General features: G+C 38.0%; 1 protein-coding gene across 15 annotated transcripts in view; it reads right to left on the bottom strand.

Annotated features, from left to right (window-relative positions):
* Positions 1–26504, bottom strand: part of Anks1b (ankyrin repeat and sterile alpha motif domain containing 1B) — a 972026-nt gene that overhangs the window by 77877 nt on the left and 867645 nt on the right. For all 15 annotated transcript variants that reach the window (XM_069990836.1, XM_069990828.1, XM_069990821.1 and 12 more), the window contains one exon: positions 1083–1190. In XM_069990836.1, the coding sequence (XP_069846937.1) occupies positions 1083–1190 (108 nt within the window). The remainder of the gene's footprint in view (positions 1–1082; positions 1191–26504) is intronic.

Here is a 26504-nt window from a genome sequence, read left to right on the forward strand (position 1 = left end):
GCCCATCCTAGAGGGAGAAAAATGAGTCTATTTCTTCACGCCCCTCAAGTAGCCTGCATATATCCCATTCTCTTGACTGGGATCATTTTATTCTCCTGACTCTCTCCTGCAGCCAATTCTTTTGGATTTCATGGAAACTTTATTTTCTTCTTCAAAGCTGAATCTAACTCAACTTTATGACAGTTCCTGTCTTGTGGAACCCTTTGCTATGCTGACATCAATCTATCATTTGTTCAGATTCACTAATCAGAGGCATTTCTCCTTAGGCATTTGTGTCTAAGGGTCATGTTTCACCCTCACCATTTATCACCCCTACCTTTTCTACCTTTTCTGATGCTTGCCAGAGACAGGAATCAAAAAGCAAGCAGAGTGAACAGAGCTGAATCAACACCTTGCCAAGGAAACCCCAGCTTTTGGATCAATTTTAGAAAAGATCTTGTAGGGTTCATGAAAACCAGGGACCGTCAGTCTACTCTCTTGCCACTGACATCTCTTTAGAAACCATCTCTCTTGACTTCTCATTCTCTGCCCTTCCTTCTCATTTTCCTTCCTGCTTTTGCCTATCTTCTACAGTTTCTAAGTTTTCTTCCCATAATTCTAAAATATAGCTGCAAGATATACATGTAGCTTATTAAAGTTTTAGATTCCCTATTCTTAATTTTTAAAGTGGGTAAAAAATGGTCAATTTTCAATTCTGGAAAAACAGAGGGCCCTGAGGTTAATTTTAAATTGATCTTTACTTAACTGTGGTCTTTGATCAATTTCCTTTCTGTGGGTTTGAGGAGCCTGACAGAAAACTCATTTCCTCTCTCTGCATAGATGGGAGTGTGGGACTGGAGGTGAGGGAGTGATTCTTTAAGGGTGGTGATTTGTCAGACTGAATTCTATTACAGATGTACTTCTGACACTCCAGTGTATATACATTTAAGTAATTATGAAGGCCAAATCTTACTTTATTAAAACATAATCAAAAGGGAAATTGTTTTCTGTACTGAGTACTGGTCCATTGCTTTAGTCATTTTATTGCACTAAGAACCTTTTGAGGTATGGGCAGAGAACTGAATGAGCACGGTGTCACTTACCCTGAGGGTGATGGACCGAGGGGGCTTCTGTGGAGGATCTTCGTGCAGCCTGTCTCCGAGAGAAGCCAAAATGCGTTTCCTGTGGCCAATCAAACTGATTTTTAAAACCTGAAACAACACGTATTTGGGTTAACTATTTAATCTGAGAAAAGAATATTTTTTGCATGTCCTAAAACATGAGGAATGAATGTCCAAAGTTAGCTCTTCTCAGTGACAGATAAGATGTGAAGTCAGGGGGTACACTCAGGGCCAAAGCTAGGAAGTTGGAAAGGAGAAAAAGGAAGTAGAGCTGGTATCCCTGGACTTCTGCTGCCTAGAGTCCACAGCCAAGAGACCCTTCAAAAATTCAAGCTAAGCCAGGTACTGGTGCAGGTGTTCATTCCTATAACCCCAGCTGCTCAGGAGGCTGAGTTCTGAGAATCTTGGTTCAAAACCAACCTGACCGAATACTTGAAAGTATTACTTCCATTTAATCAGCAAAAAGCTGGACCTGGCATGGCTCAACTGATAGAGTATCAGTGAAAAAGTCATGTGACAATATAAGGGCCTGAGTTAAAACCTTGATATTGGCATAAAACCAAACCAAACAAAATGAATCTGCCCACCCCCATGCCAGCTGAAAACTCTCCTGAGGCTTCTTACTGCTCTTGGAACAAGAACTAGTTCCTACTTGGCTCACAGGTAACAAGCCTGATTGTCTCCATCTTTCTCTTTCATGCCCTTGATTCTCTTCCCTCCACACAAGATGTTCAGTCACAGGGGCTGCCTGAATGCCCACATTCATTCTTGCCTTTGAGATTCTACCTCTGTTTGTCGGTCTGCTTGGAAAGCTCCTCCAGAGATGTGCAAGTAAGTCCCCAGAACTTCCCATCCCTCAGTTCATATGTGGTCCCTGTGGAAAGATGGTTCCCCATCTCTTAAGCAGTCCCCACATTCAATGGAACTAAGAACTGTTCAGTCTTAATCCCCAGACCTGTTCCTGGTGCTTTACAAATGCTACTCTTTTCAGTCTTCCCAAACATGTGCTCCTGGAAGTTCTCTTTACAGTTGAGAAAGTGAAATTTGTGCATGCTCTATGATATCAATCAGGTTTTCCCAATTTCAAAGCTGTGTGACTCCAAGGCATATAAAGATTTGGTGCTGTCTTAAAGTACTGCCAACTTTTAAAATATTATGAATCCACTAAAAATGTATTTACCCCTTCTGTGACTATGTTTATGATTCCAGGATATAACAACTCTTTTTTTTTTTTGGTCGGTTGTGGGGCTTGAACTCTGGGCCTGAACACTGTCCCTCAGCTCTTCAGCTCAAGGCTAGCACTCTACTACTTGAGCTACAGAGCCACTTCTGGCTTTCTGGTGGTTTAGTGGAGATAAGAGTTCCATGGGCTTTCCTGCCCAGGCTGGCTATGAACCTTGATCCTCAGATCTCAGCCTCCTGAGTAGCTAGGATTACAGGTGTGAGCCACCGGCACCTGGCTATAACAACTCTTGATATGCAACTAGTTTCCAAAGTAGTTTCTCAATAGGGAAAAAACTGTTTCCCCTCTCTTCAAGTTTTACAGTAGAAAAGCAAGCATTTCTTTGGCACATATATTGTGCTGCATTGAATTATTATTTGTTGACCTATTGGCTTTTTTGTCTAAATTGATTTAAATTTTCAAGTGGCCCTATACCCTGTTCCTTTTTCACTCACCCTCTGCCCCATGCCTTTAGTGATGATGAGATGATGAATGTTAACTGGGACAAGTATCCACCTGCACCACATCCCCATGCCTTTACAAAATTGCCTCGATAAACTTCCGTCTTCCCAGGTTGATGAATCTTACTCTCTGCGAGTATGTTTTCACAAAGCAGCTCTTCTTTCCCATAAATTATTTTATTTGGCCTTCTTTGGACCTTCTTCCACCCTATTACAGCTGCTTAAGGTTGTTGAAAAATGGTTTATAATATTCTAGGTATAAGTGAACCATGGTTTTATGCCTGAGCATAGGCATAGAACACTATTCTCTCTCTCTCTCTCTCTCTCTCTCTCTCTCTCTCTCTCTCTCTCTCTCTCTCTCTCTCTCTCTCTCTCTCTGTGTGTGTGTGTGTGTGTGTACAGGTTCTGAGGTTTGAATTCAGGGTCTGGGTGCCATCCTTGAGCTTTTTTTTTTTTGCTCAAGGCTAGTGCTCTACCACTTGAGCCACCTATCCACTTCTGAGTTGTTTTGTTTGTTATTTGGAGAGTCTCACAGACTTCCCTGCCCAAGCTGGCTGGCTTTGAATCGCAATAATCAGATCTCAGCCTCCTAGTAGTTAGGACTACAGGCATATACCACCAGCACCTAGCTTGTTTTCTGCTTCTAATGTTCCTTTAAAAATGTTCTTTCTAAGCATACCTGGCTTTTTAGCTGCAGTTGGAGTAACTAGAGACAAAGGTACACACTATAACATCTATTAATGTTTGCTACAGCTGATAGTTCAAACCCTTTAATCTTGAAAGAATGGTTTATTTCTCTCTAAATTCCTTTATCTTACTATTGTCATCCATGCAGAGGCCCATATGCCATCCCTTTGCCCACTCACGTACGCTGTGTTGTCTTTCTGCATTTATATTAGCCAGCTTGACATTTCACTACCTGGAAGAGCTTAGCAGATTTTTGCAAATCTGGATATTTCACTGTGTACTCTTTCTTTCAGATGATTTATATATATGCTAAGTAAGTGTGGTCCCAGTGCTGAGTACTTGCAGCAGCATTATTTATACCATCCATAGAAATGCCCCTATATTCTTGCATTGTTGGGTTTTTTTTTAAGGCATCAAGATCAAAGAATTTCCCCATCTCAGAAAAATACAACATTAACCTTTCAAAGGTATTTTGCAAGTCTAAACACTACAGTTGGTTTCGTATTCTCTTTTATTCTCATTCTCAGTTGCTTTGCCAAGGGCTTTTCTTATAGGATATAAATTCTTCCCATAAAATCCCCACAGTTTTGCTCCCAATAGGTAACTGGACCTGATGCTGACGGGGCTACTGTGAACCACTGAATCCTGTCAAGAAACGTTTCTATAACAGTAAAGTCACTCAAAATTACTTTGACAAACAACTGACACTAAAGAACAAATAACTATGGTAAAATGGAACTGGGGGACCCTCAGTTGCTATTCATTTCCTCTCTCACACTCAATTTTGGGCAAGTGATTTGACTTCTCTGATCTCAGTTTTCTCATCTACCAGAGGAAGAAGCATTAATGTCCATCTCTAGTGTCAGTGGGAAGATGAAAAGGAAATTATGAGAAAGATGGCACAGAACATAGCACATAGAAGATATGACCTTCACTGTGTACTTGTTCCAGAGAATGAACCCTGAAGCTATACAGAAATCTTCACCCAGAAGAACTAAGTCTTGGTCGTTCTCATAAAGCTAATCATGTCAAATAAGGTGATAGTTTGCATGGAGAAATGATTCACTCTGGAAAAGCTCTCACTGAAGTAACTCATTTCGGTAAGAATATGTTTGATGTCTAGTTATTTGGTCAACAGACCTATTTTAAAAGAATGTATATTTTTCTTCTATTCACTCGTTTAATCTCCAAGAGGAGGTAAACTGAGGCATTCCTCTACACCAGAGCTCGGACTCCTTTACAGAACGACAAAGAAGACAGTAGGTAGATTAAGTGGGTTATAAATTAACACAGAATCCTTTCATGTCAAGAAGATGTGGGTAACTCTCCTTAGTTATTAGAAATTATCTCATATCACTGACAATAATGACCATTCATCAAACATTGCCTATATTTGAGTTCTGTATAATAGGTGTGCTAACATACATGTTCATTATACACCTGTACAAATACCTTATTTAATAATTAATGTAATGGTATCATTCCTGTTTTATAGATGTAATACATGAGGACCAAAAACACTGAGTAACTTGTTCAAGGTCATGATACTAACAGGGGTGATGGCTGAGACCTGCTGGGGTCTGAATTTGATTTTTAAAAATGTATATTCTCTGCATTTGATTCTTTACCTGCTCATTCACTATGCTTCTCTTCCTGCTATTAACCTCAATATCTTCTAACCTTACCTATCTAGAGGTTATGTCATAGAAGGATTTCTTATAGTGCTTCTTATTTTTAAAACATTCATTTTGGGATTTGGCCATTCAAAAAAGATGAAAATAATTCACTTTTGGACGAGGCTCATAACAAATTTAAAAGTTTCAGGCCGAAGAACAGGAACTTCACAAAATTGCTTGTGGAAATACATACAAAGACAAAGGACAGGAAATCTTCATTACTAATATCAGAGTGGTAGAGAAGGTAGGTAACATTTGGTCTCACAATAACCAAGTCAACAATAAAAAATGGATTGGCAAGACAATAACAGAGAGAATACTCCACAAGAAAGATGGTCATCATGGAAAAGTTAAGTACAAAGGCAATTGTTTTTGCCTCGTGATAGTAGCTCAACCTCTGACTATCTTTATAATTAAAGCTGTGAAGTGGTGGAATACCTAGTTTCAATAACCTGTAAACCTTTTGTTAAAATGAAAACAAATACCAACACAAATGAAACCCTCAAATAATGGTTACTGTGGTAGTCTGTAGAGTTTCAATTACTACTTGGGTGAAAACTGGAATTCAAATGGGAGTAAAAGATAGAGTAATAGTAATGTATGGGGCACTTATTATAGTAAGGCACTGAGGTTCAGAAAAAACTCAGCTCAAAAACAACTGAGTTTCTGCCAGAAATTATTTGCAAGACCCAAAGGGGAACATTTACTAACAGAGCTTACAATATTGATGAAATTAGACTCAAATAGCTGAAGTCTTAAACCGTTAACTAAGAAAAAAGTGCTGTACAAATGAACATAAAAAAGTGACAGAGTTCTAATAATAATTTGCTGCATTTTTTTTTTTTTTTGCAGGTCCTGGAGCTTGAACTCAGGGCATGGGTTCTTTCCCTGAACCTCTCTGTGCTCTTTGCCACTTGAGCCACAGCGCCACTTCTGGCTTTTTTCTGAGTAGTTTACTGAAGCTAAGAGTCTCATGGACTTCCCTGCCCAGGCTGGCTTCAAAACATAATCCTCAGATCTCAGCCTTCTGAGTGGCTAGTTACAGGCATGAGCCACTGGTGCCTGGCTAGTTGCTGCATATTTTAAAAAAATGGCTTCTACTATACCTGTCACAGAAGAAATGTAGGTCAAAGGCAAAGCATATTGTTAAAACAACATAGGCCTGCAGGAGTTTTCTCCAGTATCAATTAAACAGGACAACCTCAGAAACCCCACTTCAAATCTGGGCAGTAAGAGGTATTTGTGCCGGATGACAATGCCATAATATTATGCCACTGTCTTTGAAGAGTCTGGATTTAGCTGTGGGAATTCTGCCAGATAATATCATGACATTATCCTTGTACTGAATAGTTCACATCAGAAAATATGTCATAGCAAAGTGAAAAGCCGGGTAGTTAGACTATTTTTTTCTAAAATTTAATGTGATATTAAACATACTAAGTTCAATGTGATATAAATTAAATATGTGTTTTCTTTATTCTCACATTAGAAGTTAAACATTTTTATTATACAGATAATGCTTTTTTAAGAGAAGTTATCTACAAGTTATTAACATTTAGGTATAATTCCTTTATTTTGCCCATATTTTGTGGTTGCCATATTGTAAGTATACCTTTCATCTTGATGTTTTTCACTTAATATTAAAAGTTAAAGAACTCAGCTTTACACTAAATTATGCTAAGCTAAGAAGTCAGCAGTACTAGAGATTAATCTGAGGGCCTCACTCATGCTAGACAAGCATACTACCACTATGTGAGCCACGCTCCCAGTCTTCTGTGTTTTACTGTGTTTTCAAAGTCTCGGTAACTTTCCTTAGGCTGGCCTTGAACTTTCTATCCTCTTGCCTCTGCCTCAGGATTAGTTAGGATAATAGACATCTGGCTGAGTAGACATTTTAAAGAAACTCAACTTAATACTGCTTGTATAGTATTTATTTCATAATTCATTAAGCATTCCCTTATTGTTAGAAACATAGTTGGTGCTTCTTTTCTGTATAACAAATATTACACTGCTTAAAAATCTCATTATTCTACAATTTCCATTTTCACTGTCAAATTGAATAGATGCAATATGAAAAGCACTAAATGAAACTGCAAGAATGCACATGAGTCACAAAGCAAAGTCATGTAGCGACAGTCTGTCTCTATGTTCTGCATGAAATCTTAATCCATTTATTACTGGCTGGACTAAGTCCTCAAGGGAAAAGCACAAATCCACATAATGTTCCTCAGTCTCACAATTTGCATTTGTTATGTTTTAGAGTTCAGAGTTAGCTGACAGATGTGAAACAGCACATGTAGCTAGAAATCTCCAGAGATGCCACATGCAGCAATGCTGAGCACATGAGCAATTCCAGTTATCACCATCATGGGACTGCACGCTTTGTATTTCTGGATTTTTAATAAGGGGAGAAAGAAGTTTCATCGTACATGGAACCTCCTTCCATTTTGTTTTTTGAAAGAGGGGTAGACAATTCCTTCTTTTCTTTCCGAATACTTGTCAACTAAAGAGAATAGCTCCCATGCAAGTCTATGGAGCTCATTCAGAGTGTGGCCTCTTCTAACCAAACTGCAACATGTTGAGTAGTTCTAATGCTTTTAATGCTGAGTGAACAGAAGTTTATTTGCTTTATTCTCACTTCTAGAACTAAAACTTGAATTAAATGTAAAAGTGCCCATCCCCACAATTGGACGAATGATTTCTAAACACTTGCACCGAAGAGCAGCAAGGCAATGTGCCTGTGGACCATTCCACCTCACCTCCTATAATCCTAGAGGCTCTCATGTGAACTTGCATCCATCTGATGACTCATTTGTTGGATTGCCATAATCCATGACTGGACTGGTATGGGGGACACAAGGACCTCATAAGCAGAAAGCAATGACATTTGTATCTTTCCCATATTCTTCTTCTAGTAAGGGACCTTTCATACCTTGTGATATGAAGTGGACAATAAAAACCTTAACAAACATTTGTAAAGGGATGTATATATACACATATACCACTATATGTGAATAAATTCTTCTCTTTGTCTTCTATGTATCCATTCATCTATCTTTAGATAGATAGATAGATAGATAAATAGATAAATAGACAGACAGATAGACAGACAGACAAATAGATAGATATGCTTATACAGCCTTCCCAACTAGAAAAGGTTCCTGAGGATTGAATGAGAATGATTAGGAATTATGAAATATTATATTCTTTCTTTTTAAGTATTACAGAGGGTTAAACATTTCTAAACTTATATTTGAATAACTATTAGTAATACTTTAGATATTATTTCTGTTAGTTAAATGTATTAATGTCTCTGGATAGATTTTATATTAAAAAACTGGGCCTTTCATTTCCTCAGCTCTTCTTCTTACCTCCTTGGGTCTTCCCTTCATACATACACTCTGCATATTCTAGAATGTGTTTGCCTCCTTTGCCCTTCCTCCTATCTTATAAGGATTTCAAGATCCACCTAAAGCTTTCCTTGCTCACCTTGGATTATGTTTACCCCTTTCTTTGAATTTCTCCAGTATTTGTGGTCTGCTGTTGACACCTGACACCTCCTGGCATGTACAGCTAGCTCTCTTTTTATGTGTGTATGCTTTAACGGATCAACCTGACTGCAAGCTCCGGGAAGCAGATACAGCATCTCCACATCCTAGGCTCCCTCAGGGCACAGAGCGTACAAGTAAACTTCAAAGGTGCATACCTAAGGTCTCAACTCTGATCATTTTCAAGATGGACAACATGTGAAACAAGGAGAAGTCTCTGAAAGGCAAAGAGGAAAGGAAAAGAACTCTCATCTCTTATTTCTTTTCTTTTCTACCCTCAAGACTTTCCTATTCCTCCTGAGCTTCTGTACCTTAATTTTTATACACAACCTTACCACAGGTTATGTAAGAGTTTCTCATCCTTCACCAGTTTTAATGCCTCTTCATTCCCACAGGTTCACCTAAATCCTTACCAATTTTCCAAAATCTCTTCTCCTTCTGTTACTTGTCAAAATGATCACCAAATAACAATTAGTATGACAAATGCCAACAAAATACAACTGAATTCATCTATGGGAAGAAAAAGGCTCCAAATTATATAGATCAAAGGACAGTGTGAGAAAGAGTGAGGAGGGGGAAATGCCAGTTTCTGAATACAGCTGTTTCAACAAACAGGAAATAGTAATTATGAGGAAATGAGACCATCTTTGCATGGAAAGAGAGACCTTAATGGTATGATTGCCTCTGAGCATCTAAAGGTTCTGGAGGTACAAAGCCTTCTTTGTAATCAATGAAAATCTTAGTTGATTTTTTTGTAAAGCTCTCTGAATTACCTCTTGATGAAGGTACTAATTTTCTGATTATATTTTCACATAAACAGTGCTCTAGAAGATTTAAAAAATGCAAAACAAACCAACCAACTGGCACCTAACTAATTTCCCTGTAAGTTCCTTTGAGTACAGCTTGCTGCAAGTTAGGTTTTCATAGGAGAAATTTGGTTTGCCTCAATCAATAACACAATCACTGGGATGACTGAGGGAAAAATTGATTTGAATTTTGTTGAAATTGGCAAGTTTGTGCAATATTCACATTATAAAGTTATTTGAGGGGATGCGATGATGTGCTAGAAGCATCTACAAACTGCAAATTTCTCTGTGGTTTTGTCAATACATCAAAATGGTTTGCATCTCAAGAAGCACAAGAGACCCTGTTTTGCTAACAATACAAGATTTTTTTTTATACCATTTGGGGTATCTTTTCAACTTACTTTCGACTTTTGGGATCATAAAATATTATACTGCATGATTCATGATCTCAATGTTGTAAATAAAATTATGGTTATCAAACTTCATTACTGACATACACTCATACATAAAAATAGGGTAAAAGATGCAAAATACGTGAGTATCTATGAATTTGTAAAGATATGGATCTGAAAAGACAGTCGGGTGAGGTCCTGGTCATTCAAGTTTTGGACTATGAACAGTTTTTCCTGTTCTGTGGCTGTGTTGCTCTCTTTGTGTTGTCTGGCTGCTTTAATGGCATCTAACACCCCCATAGAGGACAGAACAGTGAAGAGACAATGAGTTCAATCCAGACAATTCTGTTTCTTGTTAGCAGCTCTGATAAAAGAATTTGATGTGGGAGGAGATAGAAATCAATCTAAAACTAGCTAAAAATTAAGCTTTAAAAAATATATCCTTGTGTTTTAGCCTTGCTGCTGTACTACTGCAATTTAGAATTTGGGTGCTCACCATATTTTAACCTGTTTGTGTTGGGGAAAAGGATGTTAAGGGTTTAAAAACTGTACTTCTAAAGAAAGCAGAGGTTTTTAGTACCAAGGGCAGGTTCAAGATGTCAAAGGACAGGGTGATGACAATGAGAGAGATTCTGGATAATCCCTTTATTCTACCACCTCCACTACATCACTATTTCAAACTTCTTTGTCTCCTGGAGAATCACATCACAGAATAAAACTGGGAATTGATAGAAAGCCATTAAATGACTAAAAGAAAAAAAAAAAACGATTGACAACACCAGGTTGTGGAAAAGGTATGGAATAACTTGGGCCTTTGCACTGCTAGCAGAAACACAAGTTTTGGAAAACTCTGTCTCTAAGAAACATGATTCTATTTCTGAAAATACAATCCAGTAGGCCCAATTTACTAGTCATCCTGAAGAAATGAAAATCTATGTCTGCACAAGGATTTGTATACAAATATCTAAATAGCATTATTCATAATATCTAAAATTTGCAACAATCAAAATGTCTCATCTCAACTGGCGAATGGATAAATAAAATAGGACCAATTAATGAAATGGAATATTTTTCAGGAATAAAAGAGTGAGCTTATAAGTACAGGCTACAGCATAGATGGATCTCAAAAACATTAAGTAAAAGAAGCTGGGCACAAAGGATTGTACACTGTATGATTCCACTTAAATGCTGTTTCTAAACAACTATATAAAACTATATATAAATCTATATAAAATATATAGAGAGAAAGGCAGATCAGTAGCTGCTTGGGATAGAAATGGAAGGGGCAATGTCTGTGACATGCATGAGGAAATCTTGGATAGGGAAAATGTTCTAAAACTGATGCGGTGGAAGGTTGAACAGTTGTGTTGGTTTATCAAAACTTACTTATACCCAAAATGGGTGATTTTTATGATTTGTAATTATGTTGCAATAAAGCCTGTTAAAATAAAAATAAAATGTTCAAAGAATCCATTCAGTGTTCAGAAGGTATAATATAAATAGGATATTTCTGAAGTCTATAATTAAGGATACTCTGGAAAGAGACCTCCACACTCATGAACTATTACTTACCAGCTGGACAACATATAACAGGTAAGATGCCCAGCTCATCTGAAGGGAAATGTGACCTGTAGGTAGCAGTTTTGTTCTCGGAACCTAGTATTGTTTAGCTAAAAACGAATGGACATATTACATATTCTTTAATAACATATAATAACATATTCTTTGTTACATGTGTATAATAAATTTGTACTTCTAATATGTGGATATACTTTTGATAGTCCCTTAAAACATCCTTTAAAATTCCTTTTTCTACTGTGTCTACTTCTGTGACAGGAAGCAGGAATCACTGAATTGGTTTTTTAGGGTATCTAGACACCATCTTATTAACCTTACCTGACTAGATTGGTAATTATCTCTATGTTAGAGGTTAATGAATGGTAGCTAGGTGCTAGTGGCTCATGCCTATAATCCTAGCTACTCAAGAGGTTGAGAGCTAAGGATTGCAATTCAAAGCCAGCTCCAGCAGGAAAGTCTGCAAGACTTTTATCTCCAATTAACTACAAAAGCCAGTAGTGGAGCTGTGGCTAAAGTGGTAGAGTGCTATGCTAGCCTTGAGCAAAAAAGCTCATGAACAGTCCCTAGACCTTGAGTTCAAGCCCTAGGACTAGCACGAAGAAGGAAAAGAGGAAAAGAAAAAAGAAAAAAGGAATAAATGAATGGCTATTAAGGTACCTGTCAGAGTACTGATAGAACCCAAATCTGGTTCTGACTTTCAAAATTCATGCTCTTTATATTCATCATATCATGCTGCCAATTCTCTTCCAGCATTGCCATGAAGCTCAAGGGAGACCATTTTAATGGAAAGCTAGCACTGTGCCTGGCACTTACCTTCTGCTTAAAAGATGTTGTTATACACCCCCCAGAGGCTCATTTAGGTATAAATTAGATGCCTCTCTAAAAGATGGACACTGTATTCTGTATTATAATATGAACTCTGAATTCTATTCTCTATCTTTTCAAGCTTATCAATAAATCTAACTACCACAGTAAAGAGTCTGTGGAATTTTCTTTTCCTGCGGACCACTTTCCAAAGTCCTTATTGCCAGAAGAGGAAGCTAGAGCAGGGAAAGGTACTGAAGCTTTGAGTACTATCTGAAATCTGTCAGTCAGTAATGTGATTCAGATAATTAAAACTTCTTTAAAACTTAAGGTAATTTTCAAAGGCTGCATTAGTGGTTCAGTATTGCATGATAAAACCTCAATTACCTTTAGGAAATGAGGTAGTGCATTAAGTAATGGAAGCATATGATGTGTATATAAAATGCATAGAACTTTCATTTAATTCCCTTAATTAGTTTATCTTATGGTAAAATGATTCTTACTATTTTGAGTGCTTTCTGAAAATGTATATGTTTTGTTTCTTCTCCTGCCTGGGTACAGTGCATTGATGGTTCTTTCCTTCTTTCTTGGCTATATGGCGTTTTGCACTGCTGGGAAAGACCATTTGTCACTGGGACACAGTGCTGCTGCCGGAGGTGGCTGAGGAATATACACTGGTCCAGCAGTAACCTGGAAGACTGTGCTCATTTTCATAAATAAATTCTTAGGAGCTGTTGGTTATTACTGTCTCTTGTACTAAAAACAAGAGCTGGTGTTAGTTACCTAAAAGTTCTAGTTCATGGAAGCTTCATTTTAGGAAGCAATCCTTGGCTCATGTGTGTATGTGTGCGTGTTTCTACAGGTATGTGTGTATGCACCCCTCTTACTTTTCTCTCCATCTTTCTCTGGGCCTAGGCCAGCTGAGGTACACAGAGCTGGAGAACGAAGAGTTATAAAGGCAGCCAGGCACTGGTGGCTCACGCTTGTAATCCTAGCTACTCAGGAGGCTGAAATCTGAGGATTGGGGTTCAAAGCCAGTCCGGGCAGGAAAGTCCATGAAGCTCCAATAAACCACTAGAAAACTGGAAGTGGTGCTGTGGCTCAAGTGGTAGAGCATTTGCCTTGAGCTGAAGAGCTCAAGGTAATTCCCAGGCCCAGAGTTCAAGCTCCACGACACCCCCTCGCCCCCCGCTGACACACAAAGAGTTATAAAGACAAGGAGTAAGTCACTCAATCCTAGAGAGAGGAGGGGTGGCTATAATGATCAGGTTGGCCTGTGCAGAGGATGAACTAAGCACCTCTGAAGACAAGAAAGGATTTGGAGGATGGAGGTCATCTTAAAAGCCAGGACATCTTAGTTGCAATAAACGGGTCAATTCCATCACGTTCTTTAGCTCCCTGGAGCAGGTTCCAATGTACTTTCACGTGAGCTGGGCCATCTCTATGTAATGTCTTTTACCTCTTCTTCATCTGGTGAACTCCTACTCTGCTTCCAATATTTCAACATCAAGCTCAAATACTATTTTTGTGAAAAGTGAAACTTCTACCAATACCATTTGCCATCGACTCCTCTCATTAATGCTACTGTTTATATGTTTCCTTCTCTTGGCCCCAAACTTCTGGAAGGCAGAAATAAGCCATATTCTCACTGTATTTCTAGCATGTAGCATAGTAGAAGGTTGAAAAATCATACCCAGGAAGCCAAAACAAAGAAGCTTCAAAGTAAGTAATAGCAACAGAACTTTTGAATGACTATATCAAATTAGTCCATAAAAACTTAGATTATATTAAAAATATATGTTCTATATGATTGACATGTAAAAATCTGCACATACTGAACATACTTGATGAGTTAAGGGATAAATATATATCCAGAAAATCATTACTACCATCAAAACCATACACATGATCATAAAATATTATTAGCTATTGGCTAAATAGCTAATAAAATATTATATAATAAAATATTATATAAAAGTATTTGCTGTTGCCACTATGCTGTATAATAGATCACAAATATGTATCTTGTATAACTAAAACTTTGTTCCTCTTGACAATAGCCTTCCTGTTTCTCCTTCTCTCCCAGCCCTAGGACAACACCATTCTACTCTCAGTGGACTGTGGGTCTTAACTATTTTAGATTCCACAGGTAAGTGAAATCAGTGAAAATGCTGTCTGTGCCTGACTTATCTCATTAAGCACAATGTCCTCTAGGGTTGATATATATCATCATCCACGGTAGGATTTCCTTCTATTTCAAGGCTGAATAACAGTGCTTTGTGTGAACAGAACACTTTTATCTATTCAATTCCAGAAGGGCATTAGCTATTGTGAATAATGCTACAGTTATGATGGCAATGTATGTATCTCTTGGCAATCCTGACTTAAAATTCCTTTGAATAAATACCTAGAAGTATGATGGCTTGATCATATGATATTTCTATTTTTAATATATGTTTATTTTCTATCAGGTTGCAAGCTTGTTGTTCAAAATTCTAAGCTCAATGTGGCAAAGGAAGAACAACCACGTCTAAGAAGCAGGTGCTAAACTAGCAAATGGAAAAGTAATCTATTTGCCAATTCATCATAGCTTACAAGTTAAAAAAACCCAACCAATCAGACAAACAATGACTTAGACTTTGACAGAAAATGAGTCATAATCTCCATTTCTCTTTAAACTCATTATCTACATATATTATTGTTTTCACCTTAAGGTAATTGCGAAATTAAGCCGGTAAGAACAACATACAATTAAAAATTGGTAATTTATTCTTGGATGTGCCTAAGATGATGACAGCGTGGAGCATGTCATTAATTAATTTAAAGTCACTTATATAGTGAGCACTTGACACTCATGAAGTGTGTAATTCATGATGAAAATGCCACATTGTTAATATCACTATTACTGATCACATCAAGTTTTTTTTTCTTCTCATGTCTAAATTCAATCATTGAAATCCTTGTTCCAATTTTTTTTGTGTGTGTGTTGTACATGGGGCTTGAACTGTGCTGTCCCTGAGGTTTTTTTTTTTTTTTTTTTTTTTGCTCAAGACTAGTGTTATATCATTTGAGCCACAGGTCCATTTCTGCCTTTTGACATTTTTTTTTGGTAATTATTTGGAAATAAGAGTGCCCAGGCTAACTTTGAACTGTGATCCTCAGTTCTCAATTTCCTGAATATTTAGGATTATAGGAGGTTTGAGCCACTGGCACTTGGTTCAACTTTTTATGAGATTCAAATAACCTGTGATTTTTGGATGATGATCTTAAATGCCAAAGTTCATTTCCAATGCATAATACATATGTGTATATGAATACATATGTGTGTATATATGTATGTGTACCTATATGTGTATATGAATACATATACACACATGTATATATATATATGTATATACATGCATGTACAGAAATGTTTTCATCTCAATTCTTTAAAGAATTTTGAAAATCATTTCAGGCCTCAAATGCTGAAATCACATGAAAGTGGCTTTCTTTCCTCAGCACTTCTTTTTTAATATTTAGTTTTGTCTCTCATCAGAGTTCATTAAAAAAATATGGTATTTATAGCATGTGAACATGACAGAATGTGTTGAAGGCTCCCTATGGGAAAACATGGAATACAGGTGTAAACTCTTTTGAGATCATTAGCCGAGTGTCTAGTAAAATGTCACATATGAGAAATGCTAATTAAGGAGGCTGGGAGAAAAATGATGCTACCTTTCCTAACCTAATACTTAAGAAACAAGTATTACTAGCATGGTGGAATCTTAGGTTAGTATGGCTTTTTTCTTTCTTACAGAAAGACTGCATTTGGGCAAACTGAAAAATGAATGATTTACATTGTATATTTGGGATACAAATTATTTAGCTAGAAATTTAATGAAATGCAGCTTCTCAAACATTTTTGGTTATATAATCATTAACATGACTATTTGCAAAATCTCTAGTTACGTAAAAAGTGAAAAAGGCCCTCTAAAGTTTAGAATAGCAATAAGGTATTCATTTCCATGATTTTTACAGGCAGTAACTTTTTAAATAAAAAATATAAACTATAAAAGGGCTTAAAATCATAGTGCTTAAGTTTTTTTTGGGGGGGGGTCCGGTTGTGGGGCCTGAACTCTAGACTTGGGCGCTGTCCCTCAGCTCTTCAGCTCAAGGCTAGCACTCTACCACTTGAGCCACAGCGCCACTTCCGGCTTTTTTTCTTTTTGCTTATGTGGTGCTGAGGAATTGAACCCAGGGCCTCATGCATGCAAGGCAAGCGCTCTACCACTGAGCCACCTTCCCAGCCCATGCAGTGCTTAAGTTTTTGAATGAGAACTAATTCCTTAGAATCCTTAGATTCCTTAGAATCTTGCCTATACATGAGGTCAAATAGATGCATAGCTCTGGTGAATTTGGACTGAATGCCAACCAACTTATTAGGAAGCTGGGGTTGCTGAATTGATTGTTAAGACAAGAAAACAAATGGACTTTGTCTGATTGGTTCAGTTTACTTGATAATTAAGTCATCATGCCAGCAAAAAATTTGCTTGACTTCCAAGTCAGACAGATAGAAATTCCATGTGTTTTTATCTAGAGCCCTAAATCAAAAGGGCCCATTTTCATAGGCTCAGCATCAAGTATCTCTATTCCTTGGGACATTGCTGAATTATGTCTCAGAAGATGGAAGGACTTCCTGTTGCCCTATTTCCAGATCTACTGCTACACTTCCCACAACTGAAGACCTTTGGAAGATAGGGAATTTGGATATCAAATATCAGGAATTAAAAGTGTCTGGGCTATCTTTAGTGTATACTGTTTTCCCAAGGTTTCAGTTTGATAGTAAATTTAGGCAGAAAGCTTCATTTGGAGGTTTATAGTATGTGTCCTGCATAATGTAGGTGATGGAGACCAGAAATGCAATATTTAAGTGGGGGAGAGAGATTCTCTCCACTTCCTTGGTCCAGCTGGCCAGTATTCCCAGCTTCACAAAAATCCAGCTGGCCAAGACCTAGCTTCATGAGAGGCACAAGTGCCTTTGTTACTTCAAATACAAACCACTAAAGGAAGACAGCTTATTAAAGAACCACAGCCTAAGTGGTAAAGCTGGTCATTGTGTCCTTGAGAGATGTTACCATCCTACAGTTTTAAGTCTCCACTGGCAGCTTCTAGTCTGAGTATCATGCATTGGTGGAGAAAACAATATTCATATATTCATTTGTTCATTCAAAAAATACTCCTGGAGAGATGACTGTATTAGCTCATATCAGGCTCTTGAAGAGCACTCAGAAATGAAGCAGACATAATTATTGTATAGAGGAGATCCTGGTCTGGGGCAGGGTGAGGGTGGGGGGAAGGAGGAGTGACAAGTTATGGGAGCTTTAAAGGAGAGGTCCAGAGTAGTATGAAAGCCCTGGTAGGGAGGGAGACCCTATGCCTAGCAAACTGCAGATGCCTCTTGGTGTAGAAGACAGACTTCAGGGAAAAGAGAAGGAAGGGAAGGACCATACAGGTAAAAGAGCTACTGTGAATATAACAGGGCTCAAAACTGTGCAAGACTACAAAAAGATGACATCTGTTAGTTTTTCAAAAGTTTATTCCTTTCCAGGCACTAGTAGCTCATGCCTGTAATCCTAGCTACTCAGGAGGCTGAGATCTGAGGATCAGGGTTCAAAGCTAGCCCAGGCAGCAAAGTGTGTAAGACTCTTGTTTCCAATTAACCACCAGAAAAATAGAAGTGGCACTGTGGCTCAAGTGGTATAGCGCTAGCCTTGAGCTGCAGAGCACAGGGACAGCACCCAGGCCCAGAGTTCAAGTCTCATGACTGAACAACAACAACAAAAATAGTTTATCTATTCCCCAACTAATTTTGGTGAGGAAGAACTGTGGCGGACAGGAGGCTGTGAAGGTGGGTCACAGGCGGACTGGTTAGGGATCTTCTTTCTAAACGAATGTGGTCTTCAATTTACTTAGCAAAGGCTTGTGAACTGTTTTAAATGATATAGGATATGTAGAGTATACAAGTAGTGCTTTGTATGCTGTAGTTGATGAGAAATCAATACAGTCCTAAGAAGTGAAAGGATGAGCTCAGAGTTGGTTTCTAATAGTAATTCTGATGGCAGCATTGAGAATGGTTGAAGTGAGGAGACCATGTCCATGGATCAGCAAATGAGGGAAAAAAATCCCAATGAGTGAGGAATGAGGATAGGGAGTAGGTCCTGCTCACTACTGTACTCTCAGTGTTCAGCACAGGGTCGAATGCAGCAGGTGCTCAATAAATAAGGAATAAATAAAAGGCAATGGGAGAAGCAGATCTAAGAACCATTCAGGTGGCAGAAATAGCAGGGCTGGTGAGTACGGGATGTAGGAGGGAAAGGAAGGGGAGTTAAGGTTGACTAGAAGATTGGGCTTGGGAGTATTTGGTGTTGCCAAATATCGCAATCAAAGAGAAAGGAGGAAGAGCAGGGTTGCCGGGGACGATGAGGCTCTGTGAGTAGTACTCTGTGCATCTGCTAGGTTTAGCCTCTCAGAGTGTTGAGACAAAGTGGCTAAAGGCAGGCAGCGGCCCTTCCATGGAGCTATACCTGTCACTCCAGGCTCCAAGCCTTGGTGCTTTCTTTGTTAACTCTCTGAGTTTGCTGCTGCCTTTTGTTTGTAGGAAGGGAATCCAACTGAGGCTCAAAAAAGGCAGAATCTGAACTTCAAGTGGGTTGGGTATGTAGCTCTGTGGTAGGAACACTTGTCTGGCATATATATGGTTCTAGGTTGGACCCTCAGCACCACACACACATGAAAATCACCTATCCATGAAAAACTAAAAACCAAAACCAAAACCAAAACCCCTTTCCCACACCTTTCTGCCGCAAAACCTATGCCTTTTAAATTCCATAATATAACTCCCCCATCAAAATGAGAGTTTAGAATATGGTATATTCCACATTCAGAAAGCCTGGAGGAGGTGCGTATTTTGCAAAGAAACCACAGTATAATTCCTGCTAACTTTTTGCTTCATGACTCCAAGCCTGTCTTTCTCATTGACAGTTATTATGAGGAACCAAAAAATAAGCATGCAAAAATCTTTCAAAACTATAAAGCCGCCTACAAAATGAGAAAGAATACATAAGGGGCTGCAGAAAAGCACAGTACAGGAGCTGGATGCTGTATCAGAACCCTGTGACCGGCCTCTTTCAACCATGTTTAAAGTACTTGGTGAGATTTTTTCATCTTTATGGGTCAATGTTCCTAACATGTGAAAAACTGGATTACACGTATTTATAAAAAATGATTTTGCCTTCCAAAGTCAAGAGTTTACATTACTGTTTTCATTTCTCTTTCAATTATAAACTTGAATCCCTGTCAGTGTCTGTAGATTTCTATTAAGGACTCTGGATGGGAAGCAAGAATGGTATGTGCTGTCTCTTCATGACAGCAAAGCCACTCAACAGCACTGGAGCCAATGGAGAGTTTAGTAAGGTGCCTCTTCCTGGTCACAAAGCACACATGCTGAGTAGAGGCTGTACCCATATTCTCAAGGTGGCCACAGTCCCTAACAGGAGCTCACTATGTTACTTAGATTCTTCTCTTTGCTTGTCAAGTGTTGGGCTCCTTCTCCTGACTCAGGTCTCATTTTAAATGCTACCCTGTTAAAGAGGTCGTTGGTGACTGCACTCTTTAAGTAGCTTCCTCCTGTTACTCGTTATTTCTTTCTGTCTACCTCTCATGTGGTTCTTTTGAGAGTTTACAATCACAAATGTGCTTATGTGTGTGCCTCCCTCTCAAAATATACTTCAGACCCCCAGAGAGCAGGAAGCCTGATATCCTTATCCAATCCAGTCTTTGACATGGATCCACCAGCAGGCCTCAGGACTTAGTTGCTGTTTTAATGAACAAATGGTGCTAAACCTTAGATGAGACATGTGACAAGAAAGCAGCCCTTCAAGGACTTAGTTATGATGTGGTTCATAAATGGATAGAGGATTGGTTCACCTGTGTGTTGAGGCTATCCTTCTGGTCTTACCAAGTGGTGAGCTGACGGGCCCCACACAGCTCAAAGGAGCAGAACACAAACATCACTTTTCAGGTCTAGAGTAGGGACCTTGCTCTCTTAGTTAAATATGCATGGTACATAAAAATAATTATGCAGACAGAAGGATTCACAGTTGCTCAAAGTAGACAAAGAAAGTGTTTGAACCATTCAGCGGGTAGTACCCATTAGGGTGGGAAGAGAAACTACTCCAGGAAATGGTACCGTATGAAACAACTTACATGGGAGGGTCTGCACCTGGATTTGTTCCCCTCTGTTTCTATCAAAGGAATCAGTCGTTGGGACCTAAAATGAGTAGATGGTATGAAGTGATCTGGCTTGTGATCAAGTCTTATGTGAGACTATTTTATGGGTGAGTATGACACATAAAATTTACCACATTAGATCTTTCCAAACTGAACTAAATTATCCTCCCTTGTGTTGCAAATGAGGAAACAAGTTCAGAGAGGTTATACAAGCAATTGAATCTGTTAGATTTTAACACTTGCACTATTTCACCATAGAGCTGAAGTCTGGAAAATGTAATTGTTGAAAGTATAATTTAATACTGCTTTGCAACAGCATTTCTTTTTTCTTTTTTTCTTTTTGTCGATCATGGGGCTTGAACTCTGGGCTTGGGCACTGTCCCTCAACTCTTCAGCTCAAGGCGAGCACTCTTGAGCCACAGCGCCACTTCCAGTTTTCTGTGGTTTCTTGGAGATAAGAGTCTCATGGACTTTCCTGCCTGGGCTGGCTTTGAACCGTGATCCTCAGATCTCAAGCCTCCTGAGTAGCTAGGATTACAGACATGAGCCACCAGCGCCCGGCTCTTGCAACAGCATTTCTTAACAAACTTCTTACAAGTCTTTTAAACTTCAGGAATAGATATCTGACTGTAGGCTAGAGCTGCAAGATGGCAGCTTTCAAGAGACGGCGTACATTTTCCATTTAGAAACAGTACTAGGGTAAGGATGGTTTAATTTCCTTAGTATCAATTATAGCAGTCATTTTCATCATGTTTCTCACTGAAGAATTTTAAACCAGATAAACAATAACCCTATTTTTTGTCTCTTTAGGAACTACCATCTTACAAACACTCTCCTTTAAAAATACTTATTCAACAATATTTTCTTTGACACCTCTAAGAAGGTTCTTGGATTCAACATCCTGGCTATAGTTGTTGAGAGGTAAAATATGCAATAGCCATATTTATAGCACCAAAATCTGTCCCCATGCTGTGTTTTGCTGATCTGTTCATCCTGAAGGGCTTCAGTGCTTTGAATATGCCCACACATCACTTATTGCTGGCTAATGTGCTTACTCACCAGTTTTGGAAAACAGAAGCATATTCTGGAACCTATTTAATTCTCTGATGTTGAAAATGATCATTTGGTTTTCACCAAAACTATATGGAATACCTAGCATATAGTAGGTACCAGGTAAATAATGAACTGCTAAGTGCTCTTTCAGGAATTCTATGGATACATAATTTGGAGAATTGCATTGGCTTAAGTACTGATACAGCCTATATAAAGAAATGGTGTAAAAAGTTTGGGAAATAGAGTTGTAAAATTGTCAGTTATTATAGATAAGGGAAACCAGGGACCTGTGTTTCTTTGAGTCTGGCTTACTTCACTTAATATAATTTTTTTCTAAGTCCTTCCATTTCCTAACAAATGGGGCAGTGTCATTCTTTCTCATGGAGGCATAGAAATCCATTGTGTGTGTGTATATATATAATTTTCTTGATCCATTCATCTACTGAGGGGCATCTGGGTTGGTTCCATATCTTAGCTATGGTGAATAATGCTGTGATAAACATAGTGGTATATATATATATATATATATATATATATATATATATATATATATATATATATATAGTGGTATACACACACACATACATAGTGGATTCTATGCTTCCATCAGAAATAATGATACTGCCTCATTTGTAAGGAAATGGAAAGACTTGGAAAAAATCATATTAAGTGAAGTAAGTCTTCTCTGATTCTTGATTCCTTCACTTGAATCATGTCTGTCTCAGTGAAAGGTTGCAAATATAAATTAAGCTCTCAGCCAGACACCAGTGGCTCATGCCTATAATCCTAGCTACTCAGGAGGCTGAGATCTGAGGATCACGGTTCAAAGCCAGCCCAGGCAGGAAAGTCCATGAGGCTCTTATCTCCAATAAACCACTCAAAAACTGGAAGTGGTGCTGTGGCTCAAGTGGTAGAGAGCTCGCCTTGAGCTGAAGAGTGCAGGGACAGCACCCAAACCCAGAGTTCAAGCCCCACGACGGACAAAAAAAAGAAGAAAAAGAAAAAAAATTAAGCTCTTGTGAAAAATGTTCTTTAGATGTATGCATCATTGGTTAGGAATATATCTGAGGCCTGGTAAATAGTTTTGTGATATGTACACAGTGTAATTACAGATAACTGACCATAAGTTTTACATATAAACCATTCTATCACTATTACAATCTACTCTCCCTAGTTTTAGTAACAAAAAGTACACTGGCTTTAACATGAGACAGAATCAAGTTTGAATCCTAGTTGTACTGTTAGAGGCAGAATCCTTGGGAAGGTATTCATCTTTTTCAGTTTTAGCTTCCTTATCTATAAAAGATAACGATATCAACTTTATAAATCTACTGAAAGTATTCAATGATTATGTATTATGGCTTGAATGTGTCCTCCAAATTCATGTGTTTAGAAACATTCATGCCAAATGTTACTGGCATTTGGAAGTAGAACCTTTGGGAAGTGATTGGGTCATAGAGCTCTGCCCTCATGAATGGCTAACTCTATTCATGGATTAACGAGTTATGTGTATTGAGCTCTCTTTGGCAAGCCTGCTCTATGTTACCATGTGATGCCCTCTTCAAGTTACAATGCAGAAAAAAAAGCCTTTACCAGATGCCACTGTTGCACTGGACTTTTCAGCTTCTAGAACTGTATGCTAAATATATCTCTATTATTCATAAATTATCTAGCTTCACATATTTTGCTATAGCAACCAAAATGGATGAAGTGTACTTGTTAACAAAATGAGTTGATTTTATATGTGCATTTTCCTGGTATAATCTTAATAAATGTTCTTCTTCCATTATGTCCTATCATTTAATGTGATGAGAATGGTCAGTACTCATACTTGCCTTTTCCTTCTAGAGGTTGCAAAGAGTAGTGTAAGATGAGGACCTGGGAAGGGTCAGCTACTTAATGATCTCTGTTGATCTAAGAGTAACAATGATTGCAACAAGTGAGGCAGGACAAAAGAAGAAAAGCTAAAACAGTTCTAAAAGCATATTTTATATATCTAGAAGAATGTGCAGGAAAGTACATCATCAAAAGGAAGTTCCTATTAGAGAACAGAAATGTCATGACACAACCAGAGTGTTTACTTTTACTAAGTCCTAGTCAGTGAGAAGATAAAAGACAGAATTATGGGACACACATTTGCTAGAATATCAACTCTGTGAGACAGCCATACAAGGAAGACATGCTCCCTGCATGCACATATTCCCCGAACCTACACACTTCCTCATTTGAATGAGTGTCCAATGTACCTACATAAGAGACTATCCTGTCAGGCTTTGATTACTTCTGTATGAAAACACAATATGCCATGGGATCACAGAGCAGGAAGTAGTTATTTCTAAGAGGATAAGACATTTGTAAGGAAGCAGGGAGTCATTTAAGGAAGATAGAGGATGTTCACAGGGAAGGGAAGATATAAAGGCTTTAAAGGCCTGTGTGACAGCATGAGTAAGTTATTGTAAGTAATAATTCTAAGTTTTACAAGTACTTATCAATAATACAGTCATGCTGGTATTGCTGGGCACAATGACTTCAGCATCCAAGCGTTAGGGTTATACTGAAAGAGATCTTGGGGCTGAAAAGAGAATGAATGCAACTTAGGGAGGGAGGGGGGGAAGAGACCAGAGTACAGGATCACTAGCTTTGGAGAGAAGGAGGAATGTGTATTTCTCTGAGAAGGTGACTCTAGGCTTGGATATATCCATATAAGGAGACAGTAAGTTCTAAGAGAACATGCCCCTGACCTTCATGCTCTTGAAGTGGTAGATGGCAATATTCACTGGTTGACTGACTGAGGCAATCTGACTAGGGTAGAGGCTTCAGAAGCATAAGATTAAGTATGAAGAACTATTTATGGGAATCAGAAAACATGAAGCAAATGAAGGCTTGGATTTTGAACTCAAGATATTTGCCATCTAGTTTAAGGACATCACATATCTTTTTAATGTAAGGGAAGTTAAATGAATGATTCATAAAAAGGGAAGGTGTGCTTATGAACTGTTAGAGAAATCGTATACAGTTGTGTTTTGTGCCTCCTAATGTTTTCTGGGTAAGTGTTCCCTTTTCAGAGTCAACAAATCCCTTAGCGAGCCTATTGGACAATGTTATACTTTTAATTTTACTCAAATTTTCCTACAATACTTGGTGTACAGTTTTATGTATCAGTTTTAATCATTCCATGCATTCTGCACCTCTTCTTTTGCTCCCATCCTCAGACAATTAAGGCTAGAAGGAGAGGTTGGTGCTGTGTCTTAATGCTAGGCTAAGCGTTCTCAGTTCATGGACCATGAGGTGCAACAGAGCAGGGATGGGATGGCTTTTCTTCACTGCTGGAAATTGTGATGGCTGACCTGGGCTCTTTGGAAGAGCTACCGTTACTCAATACCACCTTAGCATTCTCCCAGTTTTCCTTCAGGGTATGTCTTGTGAGCCATCTGTTTTCTGTGAGATGAGCATGTATTATCCATTTATATTAAGACTTTCAGCTCCCTTAAGGCTATTGTCTCTTTCTCAGATCTCAGGCGACTGAGTAAAAGCTATTTTCATGGATCTTTCCATTTGCTGAAAAATGCTATCTCTAGTTGAGACGATTCCTCATTACTGTGAATAATTTTGTTCTTGAGTTTTTAAAAGGGCTAGATTGTAAAAGAGCTTTTGGGTCTAACATCAGAACTTCTGACCCTGCAACTAAGAATAGACAGTAATGGGAGCTCAAGCTCCCAAAATGGCCTCAATAGAATACTCCCATATGTGGCAGTATCAGAGCCTAAGTCTTCAAAGAGAAATATTTTGAAAATTCTCACTGGTTTTTGGCAAGAGCAGCAAATCCAAATTTTTCAGTTCTTTATAAAAACAAGAAAAGACTAACCATTTTAAACCTGAGCATTAACCAACTATTTAATAATGCCAACAAATGAGTTGAGCTCTACTGTAATTCACTGCGGGAAGATTAAAACAAACCTAAGAGTTACAAATAAGCCATTATGAACAGTTTATAGTGATTGAACACATGAGCTGTGATTAATAATGAATCAGAAGTAAAGCTATGAATGCCACCAAACAGTATTATCAGAAAAATATAATTTGAATATTGATTCACTGGTTTTACAGGTAAGAACAGAAAAAATACAATTTTATTCAATACATTTAGTTGATCAAGTTCAATTGTTAATTATGAGACACTTAAATCAATATATCTGAATAAAAAATAAAATTATACTCACAAAAATAAATAAATACAGCCCACCAGGTGTAAAAGTATAGGTCTGTGTGGTCTTTTAAACAACTGACTTCATATATCCTATTTTTTTTTATGTCATTGAGAACAAAACAGAAAAGACTTCCTAAAAATCTGACTTTTGGGATAGGGAGGTTTTCTTCAGTCTTGTTCATATATTTGGATCTATATACCGGCATCTTGAATTGTGACAAAATATTTCCACATTGATTATTTGGATTCATATTTTTTTCATTACATGTTTTCTTTATTCCGTTATTGCACAGGCAAACAGAAGCTAAACTGAATTGATTTTATAAGCTGTAATACGTATGGCTCCAGAAACAAATGCAAACAGAATGAACAGTTCTTACCATATGTTTCATGCAGGCTATTCACGTTTTCTCTCAACCTAAGATGATTTAAAAAACCTACTCCATTATTGTGTATGCAATTCTGCAATCTCAAAGATTTTTTTCACAGTCCTGATATCCTAATATCCATCATTTTCATACCTAGATGCTGAACACAGACAATGAATTTTTTTTTTATGGACAAAGGAACATGAAGGTGACCATGGTGTTTTTCATCTTATGCTAAAACTGTCTTGTATCAGCTCTGTACACAAAGGTCAAGTGGAAGAAACTCCCAACAACTGAATTTTAAGAAAAAAATGATATAGTTTTGTCTCTG

The sequence above is a fragment of the Dipodomys merriami genome, unplaced genomic scaffold (assembly GCF_024711535.1).
Source record: "Dipodomys merriami isolate MVZ:Mamm:240054 unplaced genomic scaffold, mDipMer1.0.p SCAF_10, whole genome shotgun sequence".
Taxonomy (NCBI): Eukaryota; Metazoa; Chordata; class Mammalia; order Rodentia; family Heteromyidae; genus Dipodomys; species Dipodomys merriami.